The following is a 12775-nucleotide window of genomic DNA, read 5'->3' on the forward strand; positions in this document are numbered from 1 at the left end:
TGTAGTATCAAAAACACATTCACAAAAAGTATGGGTTACTGAATGCTGAACTGCACTATTATAATCACTAAGCCAGACCTTACCTGTGTCCCTGTCTTTGTCTCTGCTGCCCTTTGATAAAAAAAAAACGTCCCTATGTCCATTTTCCTTTTTTTTGGTATATTTCAGTTATTCACAGCAAAAGTCACCTAGTAAAAGTGAGATAATTGACAATAATCATTTTTTTTTTTTTTTTTTTTTTACATTTTTATTTGCCAAGGTATGGCGAGTGCCATACCTTGCCATACCAAATGGACGCCCCTGGCTATACTGTATTGTACCCATTCTGCAATCTGTTAATAAAGTTTTCAATCAATCAATCTGTAGATATATAACAGCTTTCTGGTGTTAGCCTATCTCACACTGACTCACCGTCTATAATAAAAAATTAAGGTGTTTTAAATAATCAAATACATTATTTTATTATAATGTTTTTGATTATTTGAATATTTTGAATATCATGCAAGCAGGCATATATTTGATTTAATCTGGAGTCATCTCTCTCTCTCTCTTCCTCCAGTGATCACATGCTAACAATGACCTATGTAATCAATATCATGCTATTGGAGGAACTAGTTGAACAAGAAGGCTAACAGCCATTTTGACTAATAGACTTGAAGGTAGGAGACCCTTCAGACAAATAAATGAGCCACAGACCCAATGCCTTCAGCTGTAGCTTTATTGAAACTCCAAAAAGATCCACAGTGTGTTCAGGAGAAGGTTGAAGAAAGGAACAGTCTTAACCAGGTAACATGCCTTCAATAAGATCATATCAACATACTGTTTGAAGAATACATTTTCTCAAGGTTTGGAAATTAGGACTGTGTGTGTAACTAGGAGGGATATGAGGACTGTGTGTGTGTAACTAGGAGGGATATGAGGACTGTGTGTGTAACTAGGAGGGATATGAGGACTGTGTGTGTAGCTAGGAGGGATAAGAGGACTGTGTGTATGTGTAACTAGGAGGGATATGAGGACTGTGTGTGTAACTAGGAGGGATATGATGACTGTGTGTGTAGCTAGGAGGGATAAGAGGACTGTGTGTGTAACTAGGAGGGATATGAAGACTGTGTGTGTAACTAGGAGGGATATGAGGAATGTGTGTGTAACTAGGAGGGATATGAGGACTGTGTGTGTAGCTAGTAGGGATATGAGGACTGTGTGTATGTGTAACTAGGAGGGATATGAGGAATGTGTGTGTAACTAGGAGGGATATGATGACTGTGTGTATGTGTAACTAGGAGGGATATGAGGAATGTGTGTGTAACTAGGAGGGATATGAGGAATGTGTGTGTAACTAGGAGGGATATGATGACTGTGTGTATGTGTAACTAGAAGGGATATGAGGAATGTGTGTGTAACTAGGAGGGATATGATGACTGTGTGTGTAACTAGGAGGGATATGAGGACTGTGTGTGTAACTAGGAGGGATATGAAGACTGTGTGTGTAACTAGTAGGGATAGGACTGTGTGTATGTGTAACTAGTAGGGATAGGTCTGTGTGTATGTGTAACTAGGAGGGATATGAGGACTGTGTGTGTGTAACTAGGAGGGATATGAAGACTGTGTGTGTAGCTAGTAGGGATATGAAGACTGTGTGTGTGTAACTAGTAGGGATATGAAGACTGTGTGTGTAACTAGGAGGGATATGAGGACTGTGTGTGTGTAACTAGGGATATGAAGATTGTGTGTATGTGTATGTAACTAGGAGGGATATGAGGATTGTGTGTGTGTGTGTGTGTGTGTGTGTGTGTGTGTGTGTGTGTGTGTGTGTGTGTGTGTGTGTGTGTGTGTGTAACTAGAAGGGATATGAGGACATTGACAATAAAGTATTCTTCTTCTTCCTCTTCTTCCATTTCCTTTAATACCTCCTAAGTCTGCAGTAGGTGTAACGCCAGCGACGATCTCTGTTGACAAAGAACCAGTGGAAATATTATGTCACTGTGGCAAATATTAGCTGCAAGGCTGCAGAGCAGTTTATTGATACCAGTAATCAAAGCTCCACTATGCGATCACATCAACCAGTGGATCATTTTCACAAGCGTTATGACGTCATAGTCTGATCCGTGAGGTAACGGGAACTTTTACATGATACACATTCATTTTGAGAGATTTTTTATAATAAATAACAAAATTATCACACAATGGAGCATTCCGTGTGACAATGTAAATGTAAATGACACTGGAAACATCTCAATATGTCAAGCAAAAACATTTCCTAGTTACCAACGTTGTCAGCACTGAGATGGTAGAAGATCTGTGGGTATATGGTAGGATGAAAATATGTGGGTATACAGTATGTTAGGATGACGATTTTGTTAGGATGGTATATGTTAGAATAGTATTTGTTAGGATGGTATATGTTAGAATAGTATTTGTTAGGATGGTATATGTTAGAATAGTATTTGTTAGGATGGTATATGTTAGGCTGGTATATGTTAGTATATGTTATGACGGTATATGTTAGGATAGTATATGTTAGGATGGTATAATATTATATTATATATACATATTATGTGTAACGGATGGTACCGCGAAAGTCACGAAGGGCTGGGGTGAGTAGGGTTGGGTTAAACTCATTCTCATCCTCAAAAGACAGATAGACACATTGCAAAGTAGTGAGTTCACTTCTTGGTATAGTGGTCTGTGTTGTTGCACGTGGCATGGGAGACCCGTGTTCGAAACTCCCTCGGGGCATCGAAGTTTAAGGTGACGTTGTCACAACCGTTACATATGTTAGGATAGTATATGTTAGGGTGGTATATGCAGGGTGCGAATCATGGGTAAGCTGGGTGAGCCATCAGCTCCCCAGACATCAGCTCCCCTGAAAACATGATTTGTGAATTTTTGGGGGGTCTCTAAATTACTGAAAATAAATGCTACTTTTGCCATGCATTTTTAATTTTTCTGTAATTTTCTGTATCATCATCGTGTATAATAATAAACGTAGGCTATTTTGATGTATGATTAATGATTTGCGCACTAATTCTGGAGCATTGGTTAATTTTTGGTCAGAATTTTCCTTGCGCGATTTTGCGCGCCGCGGGGGATCAAATTCGAGACACATATTCGGTTGCAAAAAGGTGTCCCACGGTCTCCTCTATGGCCGTGAATATTTCCACGCGGATCGGAATCACGGCGCGCCCGTGGGACACTTTTCCGTTTCGGCGAGTTTATTCCACGCTTTCAACTTTCCTTTTCTAAGCATTTTCGGGGCTACATGTGAATGAGTCAAAGTTGCGGGACGCCCAGATGTACCCACGGTAGAAAGCTCGCGTGGAGCCCATAATAGGCTCACTTAATACAGCGTTTTTAAAATCACGCGACATTTTCAGGGTCGCGAGCCGACCTCCCCCCCCCCCCCCCCGGCTCACCCAAAGACCATGCTATGGTTCGCACACTGGGTATATGTTACGATGGTAAATGATAGGATGTTAGTATATGTTAGGATAGTATATGTTAGGATGGTATATGTTAGGATGGGGAAAGCGTTCACACTGTCCTATTTAATGTATGGAGTTATTTGTAGTGAATCCACTACTGTAAGTAGGGTATTTGCATTTATTGTTTTCTGTAATGTATTGGACATGTATTGTGTTTTTAATTGTAGGGTGGGAGGGGAGTACTTTCTATGACTATAATTGTATTCTTTGTACTTTTACTGTATGACTGTATGACTGTTTTGTACTAATTTGTTTACTGTCTAGGACGACAGATGGGAATTAGCTTCTTGTTAAATCTGGTGCTCTCATCTTCTTGTTTACCGTAGTGTGATTAAATGTACTGTCCTTTTCATAAACCAAATCAACTAAACTCGCTCATTATTTTGCTGGCAACCAAGACACTTCTTCAATCAATAGCATTATCATATCATTAGATTCATGCTTTACTTTACCTCGACCTAAAACAAATGCTCTGAAAAAGACGGTAATGTATAGAGCAGTTGCTTATTGGAATAATATACAGAGAAATATAACTATGGTAAGGAACAAATTTATGTTAAAAAAAAAGTTTAAAATTGCGCTCATGAATAACGAGATACATTTTGGTCATTGACTTATTATGGAAATTAGTATGGAAATATAAAGGTCATCGGTGACTTGAGAAAAGTTATGCTATAGTTATGCTTTATATTTCCATACTAATTTCCATAATAAGTCAATGACCAAAATGTATCTCGTTATTCATGAGCAACATTTTTAACTTTTTTTTTAACATAAATATGAGTTAAAATCATATAAACGATTTTGATCTGTTTTGTTCTTATGGACTGATTATGGAATATGTATTTTATGGATAATTGTGATATCTGACTTATGAATATTGAGTGAGATTTGATTCACTTGTTTTGTTTGTTGTGATGTTTTCTTGTGGTTTTATATTTTTTTTTTTTTTTTTTTTTTTTTACTTTTTTTTTTTTTACTTTTTTTTTTTTAAATGTTTGGACCCCAGGAAGAGTAGTCTCACTTTGGTGTGTAGACTAATGGGGATCCACAATAATAATAATAATAATAATAATAATAATAATAATAATAATAATAATAATAATAATAATAATAATAATAATAATAATAATAATAATAATAATAATAATAATAATAATAATAATAATAATACATTTATTTTATATAGCGCCTTACATTAGGAATCTCAAATCGCTTAAAACAAAAACAATAAAAATATCTGAATGTTAAAAAAATACGTTCTTACTGTCGTATACTATTATGTACTATGCTACCGTGTCTATACTATTATCTACTATGTACTATGCTACTATACCCATACTACTACCTACTAAGCTAATTGAGCTAATTGTAACACTCAAGTTCGACACTGCTAGACGAACAATACTACTGGTTGTACCCTTCCTGCTGATTTGTTGTAAACAATTTGCAAGTCGATTTGGATAGAAGCGTTCAGCTAAACTAATAAATGTAAATGTAACGTAACCTATTTATATTTGCTTGCATATCTGTGTGGATAGTGATTGATATGTACTCACTCTCTGCCGTTATCGTGGTAGCTTGCCACACCTACGAGGAAGTTGGCTCCAGGAACTTCCCAGTGGAAGTACTCGTCCCAGTAGTTGACCCACGGCGTCAGTTTGCAGTCGAAGGTCACATGTCCTTTGGAGAGGCAGCATTTGAACTTCCATCTGAAATGATAATTCATGTTGATGACTCATACTCCACAAACGAGTCATGAAACTACCAGTACTTTGTTCAAAAACATCCACAGCAGGCGGTCAGGTGGCGTAGCGGAGATTGCGCTCGTCACCAATGCAAGAGGCTGCGGTCTCGACTCCCGGAGTCAGCATTGCCTTGGCTTGGGCTGATCGCTATACTAACTCGTTTGGCTGGGTTAGGGGGAGGGAAGCCGTGGGTGGGAAACTGGCGTTGTGGACAGAGACGCCTACAGGTCAGGTCTGGGCGCTTGCTCAGCGGAGGCAGGACTTGAGGAAGGCAGCGTGACCTCCCACGCGTTACACTTCACCAATGAGAGCCCTCGCTGCCAAGTGAGAAGAGAGCCACTGGCTGTCGCCGCACGTGTCGGAGGAAGCGTGCGGATACTTGAGGGTTCCCTTGTACCGACCAGTAGGAGAACATGCGCACAACAACCAGGTAGGGGAGGGGGGGGGGAATTGGCACAACGACTAAATTGGGACGGGGAGAAAACAGAGAAAAATCGGAGAAAGAGAGATACAAAAAAAGAAAAAGGAAAAAAACATCCACAGCAACTGTGACAATATAGTCACCTGCTAGCACAGTTAGCCAATCACACTACTACCATGAATTTGTTTGCATTTGAAAGCTTCATGTATTATGATACATCTCCTTTCAATGAACAGGCCACACCGCGTAAACATACTGAGAGCTGGCTGTGCTCGGAGAGGGTGCACTAAGCCACGCCCCCTCAACATACTGAGAGCTGGCTGTGCTCAGAGAGGGTGCACTAAGCCACGCCCCCTCAACATACTGAGAGCTGGCTGTGCTCAGAGAGGGTGCACTAAGCCACGCCCCCTCAGCATACTGAGAGCTGGCTGTGCTCATAGAGGGTGCACTAAGCCACGCCCCCTCAACATACTGAGAGCTGGCTGTGCTCAGAGAGGGTGCACTAAGCCACGCCCCCTCAACATACTGAGAGCTGGCTGTGCTCAGAGAGGGTGCACTAAGCCACGCCCCCTCAACATACTGAGAGCTGGCTGTGCTAAGAGAGGGTGAAACACTAAAACAAACCCAACCTTGCTAAGTTTTATGTATGTCCGTTCGAGAATGAGGACCATTCTTTTTTTTTTATCCACTTTTTCTCCTATTTTTCTATTTTTATCTCCCATGCCAATTTATCGTGCCAATTCTCCCCTCCCCTGTCTTGAACGTTGCTTGCATATGCCCCCCACAGGTCGGTCATAGGGAAGATAGAAGCCTTGCATCACATGTCCCCTCCGATACACGAGGAGGCAGCCTGTCACATCTTTTCACCTGCCAGCGCGGACTCTCAGTGGCGAGGTGTAACGTGTGGGAGGCTCACACTACCCCCGCCATTTCCTGTCTCTGCTGTGCAGGCGCCCCAACCGACCTGTAGGAGTCGCTGTCCACAACGACCAGATTACCACCCGTCGACTTCCACCCGCTAACTCTGCCAATGACGGCCGGCCCAAGCCGGAGGCAACGCCGACAGCCGGAGTCGAACCCGGTGTCTCTTGCGTTGGTGACGAGCGCAATGTCCGCTGCGCCACCCAGCCGCCCTGAATGAGGACCATTCCTTATATGATGTGAAAGAAAGAGACAAACCTTCTGTCCTCAGCGTAATTGCTGTGATAGCTGTGCATGCCAGATATCACATCACTGTGTGGACATCTGAAGTTGATTACTTCATCAAATCTGTTCACATATTGAGTCCAGTAGCATCTTCCAGGCGATGGAATGTGGCGGTTGTAGCACCTAATCCACCACCGACGATCCTCTCTACCGTTGTTGTGGTAACTTTGAAAGAAATACATACAGATTAACATTGTAGAATCATGTACCAATTAGTCAACATGTAAAATACATAATGGACTATCCAGTAGTACAGGGCTATTCAACTGGCGGCCCGCGGGCCAGATCCGGCCCGCGGGATGATTCTGACCGGCCCGCCAAAGATTACATGATAATAATTTTTTTTTTTTTTTTTTTTTTTTTTTTTTTTACTTTTTTCTTTTCATGTCAACGTTAACACGCACAATTGAGCCAAAGGTCACTCAATTAATGACAGATTTCATTGATAAATTGAGGGAAAACTTTCGATTTGATGAATTTGACATGTCCAGAGAATTGATGCATTTTGTGAGCAACCCATTTGCCAATGTAGCTGCTATTTCCACAAAAGGACAAGAGTTCCTTGCATCACTTCACATTGATGAAGGTCTCCTGCAACTTGAAATAATTGACATGCAAGCATCATCTGCTCTGAAGCAGGCACTTGAGAATGAATCCACCACAACATTTTGGATAAAGTGTATTCATGTCAAGACATTCCCCAAAATAAAAACGCTGGCAATATCTGTGCTAACAATGTTTGGCTCAACATACACCTGTGAATCCAGTTTCTCTCACATGAATGCCATTAAAACAAGCAACGTGCCTCCTTGACAAATGAGCATTTGCATCACTGTTTGCGGGTAGCCCTCACTTCCTATGAACCCTCTTTCTCTGCCATTGCCCAGTCAAAGAAGTGCAATCGCTCTCATTAGATGTGTGTATGTAGGCTAGGCCTGTCTGCCCCCCACCCCCCTGATGTTTGAGAGTTAAGAGTGGACAATAAGTGCTAATAAGATGCTGTGATTTGCTGTTGTTGCACAGACATGAAGCACTTTTTCATAAGCTCAGCTGCACTATAAATGTGTTTTTTTGTTCAAGTGTTGATGTTAGAATGTTCAGATGCACATCATGCACTTGTTTGTTTTTTATTTTATTTTTATATTGAAATGTTGAAGAGGAGATGTTGCAGTTGTTGCACAGTCATAAATGAAGCACTTTCTGCAGGAGATGTTGCAGATGTGGCACATAAATGAAGCACTTTTTTTGAAAAGTATACTACTTTTGCAATGTAGTTAAATAAAAGTTGTGAAAATGTGGTTGCGTGTTGTGTCAAGTGTACATATATTCATAGCACGGGGAGGCGCCGTGGCAGTCCGGCCCCTGGCCCCTTGGGTTTCTGACAATGTGGCCCCCTGAACAATTTAGTTGAATAGCCCTGCAGTAGTAAATAGATATATGTATATTTCTTATATAGCAGAATATGTATTATTCTGCTGTACAGTAGAACTGTACTGTTACTGTAGAACTTTCTTTATCGTTTACCTGGCAATCACAGAAACAGCCGAACCAGCAGGACAGTTACGAGTTAGACGTTTGTCCCACTGGTTATCCCATCCGGATAAAACGCTGTGGTCTGCTGAAAATAATACATGGCAAGCAGTGAGTTTAAAGAAACCATTAGTAATTTGAAAGACAGTGAAGGTATCAAACAGGAAGAAAGACTGTCAGGTTTTAAACTGTGGGTAAAACTCATATTTCACTAATAACACTTAAAATCATCGGTAAACAAACGTAGTGCTGAAAATATACACTTTGACAGGGTTAGGGTCTTTACTCTTGACTACATTAATTCATACGTCTGTAGAGATGGATTTATGGTGTGATGTCATTTGCGGTCCACCACCGGACCGCTCAGGCTTAAGAGGTTAAGAAGAATGACATGAACCACATGTCAGAAAGATGTGGTCTGGTCCTTTAAGAAGAATGACATGAACCACATGCAGTCCCGGCGCCAGAGCGAATTGACAAGGGGGGCACAGGTAATTGTGGGGGGGGCATAAAATATACGCTTCAGAAAAGGCATTTCCCGCAAACCAACACGCATTTCTTCAAAACATGAGCGCACTGCAGGCATAAGAGATAAGACAGTCTCTCTCTCTCTTTCTCTCTCGCACGTCACGTCACAAACACACTGGCGTCTTGCGCACACACAAAGTGAAAGATCACGTATATTTCGTTTTCGTATTATTAATACTGACAAGGGCCAAGGGGCAAGGCAGCTTAAATTAAACACTATGAAATAAGCCCGAGGCTGGGCTTCACATTCAACTTATTAATAATAATAATTGGGCCAAGGGGCAAGGCAGCTTAAATTAAACACTATGAAATAAGCCCGAGGCTGGGCTTCACATTCAACTTATTAATAATAATAATTGGGCCAAGGGGCAAGGCAGCTTAAATTAAACAGTATGAAATAAGCCCGAGGCTGGGCTTCACATTCAACTTATTAATAATAATAATTGGGCCAAGGGGCAAGGCAGCTTAAATTAAACACTATGAAATAAGCCCGAGGCTGGGCTTCACATTCAACTTATTAATAATAATAATTGGGCCAAGGGGCAAGGCAGCTTAAATTAAACAGTATGAAATAAGCCCGAGGCTGGGCTTCACATTCAACTTATTAATAATAATAATTGGGCCAAGGGGCAAGGCAGCTTAAATTAAACACTATGAAATAAGCCCGACCGAGGCTGGGCTTCACATTCAAGTATTAGTAATAATAACAATATATGACTTACCGATTAAAAGAGTTGTAGGCGGCGAGTCGTGGCACTGAACCTCCTCAGGACGGTGTCCTTCCATTCCGTGGTACATTTTCGCGTGAGGTCCTTCTCAAACGCCAGCTGAACCAATTGGGCCTTTCGTCTGTGGAGCATTGTCCGTCTGTGATCCGAAAAAACGTTCCGTAGCGTTGAGAACGAGTTTTCGCACATTGCGGTGGAGGCGCCGAAAGTTAATGCGTGCTTGAACGCAATCAATACACTGGGCATTGCCACAAGAGTTTTGTGGTAGTGAGACAAAATGTACTTTGTGGTCCAGATCCCCTCCTCGATTGGCTGTGATTCCTTTTCAGGTTGTGGATCTGGTGGATGATCATCATCGTGGCCTATAACCACCACGTTAGCTTCTGCTGTGCCTGTAACAGATGCAGCAGCAGCACCTCCAAGTGCAGCACCGGCGGGGGGGCCGCCTGGGCCTGGCGCTTCTTGGCAGACTTCTTCAACCACGTTAGATGTTGGAAGACCTTCACCAGGAGGAGGCATTCTTGGAGGAGGCCGTGAAGAAGCCTTAGGTGCGCCTGCCCCAGCCAACCATTTTCGTATATCCATTTTATTTGTATGTCCGTCTCCAAGAAGTGATTATTATTATATTTTACCTGAGTCTGACTTTCGCGCTCACTGACCTCACTCAAGTCACGCCCTACCCATATCAAATCAATTCAAATGCAGTCACGCCCTACCCGCCGTCAACTCAACGTGACCAATAATAATGCGACTGCGTGAGCCGTGGCGTGAGATCAAACATACACTTCCTTTAAGACTTTTTTTGTTTAATTTCGTTTAATAATAGGCTAAATAGCCTATTTATAAAGGAAAACATCTGATTTTTACTATAATAAAAAAAATTAAATGTTTAATTATTTTATTTTTTTATAATAATTGACCATGCCGGTTGGAGGGGCACAGTGCCCCATCTGGGGGGGCATGGCCCGCGAATGACCCCCCATGTCGCCGACACTGACCACATGTCAGAAAGATGTGGTCTGGTCCTTTAAGAAGAATGACATGAACCACAAGTTGCAAAAGGGACAGTGCATTTAATTGAATGTAAATATGCCAGAATTAGCCAGAAGGCTAGATTTCATCTGTAGTCCCTGATGTTAAAAAGGGCATCAACCAAAAGTGATAATAAAAAAAAAGGTTATCACACATAACATACATCAAATAGGCCTACATAAAATACAATTCATCATCACAATATACACATAAAAAAAAATACATATATAAAACAGAATAAAGCTGAATTCCATACACACCCCATTTATGAATGTAGCTGCCCTTGAATGAATTGAAGCCCCTTTACATGTGAAAAACTAACCTTTTCTTTTTTTTCAATTTTTTTTTTTATTCACCACAAATTCACCATTGTATAGCAGTGTACATAAAGACCCAGTGCCTCATCCGTAGCTAACAGTGTATTGCACTACCACAGGACCTATAGTCCTACCATGCTCTGTAAATAACTCATGTACATATACCGATATGCCCTACTTTGTTTACTTGTTTATTGCACAATGCCGTTCTATTGGATTCTTATTATATTATTATATATTACTTGTATTATGCACAATCGTTGCGGGCAAGACCCCCCGCATTTCATTGTATACTTGTATGCCGTGACAAATAAAACTCTTGACTCTTGACTTGACTTGACTATGTGTTGGGGGACTGGGCGTCAACCAATTAATTGTGATAATTTGAATTTTAACAGTATTTGAAGAAGATACACACTTTTCCTTCCCTAACTAACTTTTTCAGTGCTTGTGCATTTAGGTTTCTGATTGGCCGACAAAAGAAAGTATGAATAATGATAATAAAAATATATATATATGGAAATATAATAAAATAACCTGGCGTAATAGGATGATGTTTAGTAAAAAAAATATATATATATAAATAAATAAATAAACACAACAATGATACATAATAAAAACTGATGTTCATATCTTATAGGAATAAGAAGCTCATCGTTTTTCTCTTACCTGCTAGAAGTGCGAGAAGCAAAGTGAGGAGCAGCATGGTGGACGATTCCTGCTGTGAGGTGAAGGATGGAGGACGATGGAGGACAATGGAGGATGATGGAGGATGATGGAGGATGATGGAGGATGATGGAGGATGATGGAGGACACTGCAGGGCACCTCAGTAGAATGGTACCTCTTCAGACTGATGCTGCTGCATTTATATTGATTCTACCAACCAGGAACGAGGAACCAGGAACCAGTTGGGTGACAGGAAGGAATTCCCCTTCTCTACTCCCTCTTCACCCATTGCAATCCTATGCAGTGGCGTTGCGCAATATTTCGGGGCTCCCCCGCAGGTCGGACCATGGGGCCCCGCCCACTCCCTTAAATCAATAATAAAGTGACATGGGATAGACATCGCGGCCACGTAAAGCTTTTTTAAAATGTTAATTTGTTCAGGCATCATTCATTGACAAATACAAGTGGCTTTTTTTTTTTGTATTTTATTTTTTTATTCTTTTTTAAACAAACACATAAACAAACATGACAACACACGATAAGATATACAAGCATTAGTTGACAGTGCACATCCAATGAAATCACCATTTAGTTAATTGTCTTATACAGGATATACCCCTAATACCTGTTATCTAAAAACCTACACACATATGCTCTAGCTCGTACCCCCCCTCCCGGACCCCCCATTGGATAATCCAACTATTATAACTTGTTCCTAACCAGACACTACCATTATATGCTAGCTTTTATTCTCTCCACCACTTCTAACCACATTGTCATTTTGGATTCATTGAGACCCAAAATTCTTGCTGTAGATATTTCTTGATAAATCACATCGAGATATGTAAGAATCCAGACCTTCCGGCAAATCTTTTCCGGTTGAAACCATTGTGATGCTATCAGCTTTTTAGCCACTGTGATACCAGATAAAACCAATCTCTTTAGCTGTGGATGTACTGCATACTCAAAAACATCATTCAGCAGTAATACAGAGGGGTGTACAGGTATATTCAGAATTAAGAGATTTGATAATTGCTGGGTCACTTCTTTCCAGAATATCTTAACTGGTGGGCAGTCCCAGTACATGTGCATAAATGTCCCCTCGTCCCCATTTGT

General features: G+C 40.9%; 1 protein-coding gene across 1 annotated transcript; it reads right to left on the bottom strand.

Annotated features, from left to right (window-relative positions):
• Positions 1-700: 700 nt before the first annotated feature.
• On the bottom strand, positions 701-11863 carry LOC311233201 (hemagglutinin/amebocyte aggregation factor-like). The gene is made up of 5 exons (XM_084320129.1): positions 11662-11863; positions 8382-8475; positions 6831-7022; positions 5042-5194; positions 701-1946 (listed from the first exon to the last, which is right to left on the bottom strand). Exons 1-5 carry the CDS (start codon positions 11696-11698, stop codon positions 1901-1903), a joined length of 522 nt encoding a protein of 173 aa, XP_084176255.1. The 5' UTR covers positions 11699-11863; the 3' UTR covers positions 701-1900.
• Positions 11864-12775: the final 912 nt, after the last annotated feature.

The sequence above is a fragment of the Notolepis coatsorum genome, assembly GCF_963971535.1.
Source record: "Notolepis coatsorum genome assembly, chromosome: 8".
Classification (NCBI taxonomy): Eukaryota; Metazoa; Chordata; class Actinopteri; order Aulopiformes; family Paralepididae; genus Notolepis; species Notolepis coatsorum.

Bases quoted from the DNA above. Each gene is read 5' to 3' on its own strand.
- LOC311233201 (XM_084320129.1), bottom strand. From the start codon at position 11,698: ATGCTGCTCCTCACTTTGCTTCTCGCACTTCTAGCAG. The intron at 7,023-8,381 runs GTAAACGATAAA...TTTCTTTCAAAG, and splicing joins GCTGTTTCTGTGATTGCCAG to TTACCACAACAACGGTAGAG. The intron at 5,195-6,830 runs GTTTGTCTCTTT...TTATCATTTCAG, and splicing joins AATTACGCTGAGGACAGAAG to ATGGAAGTTCAAATGCTGCC.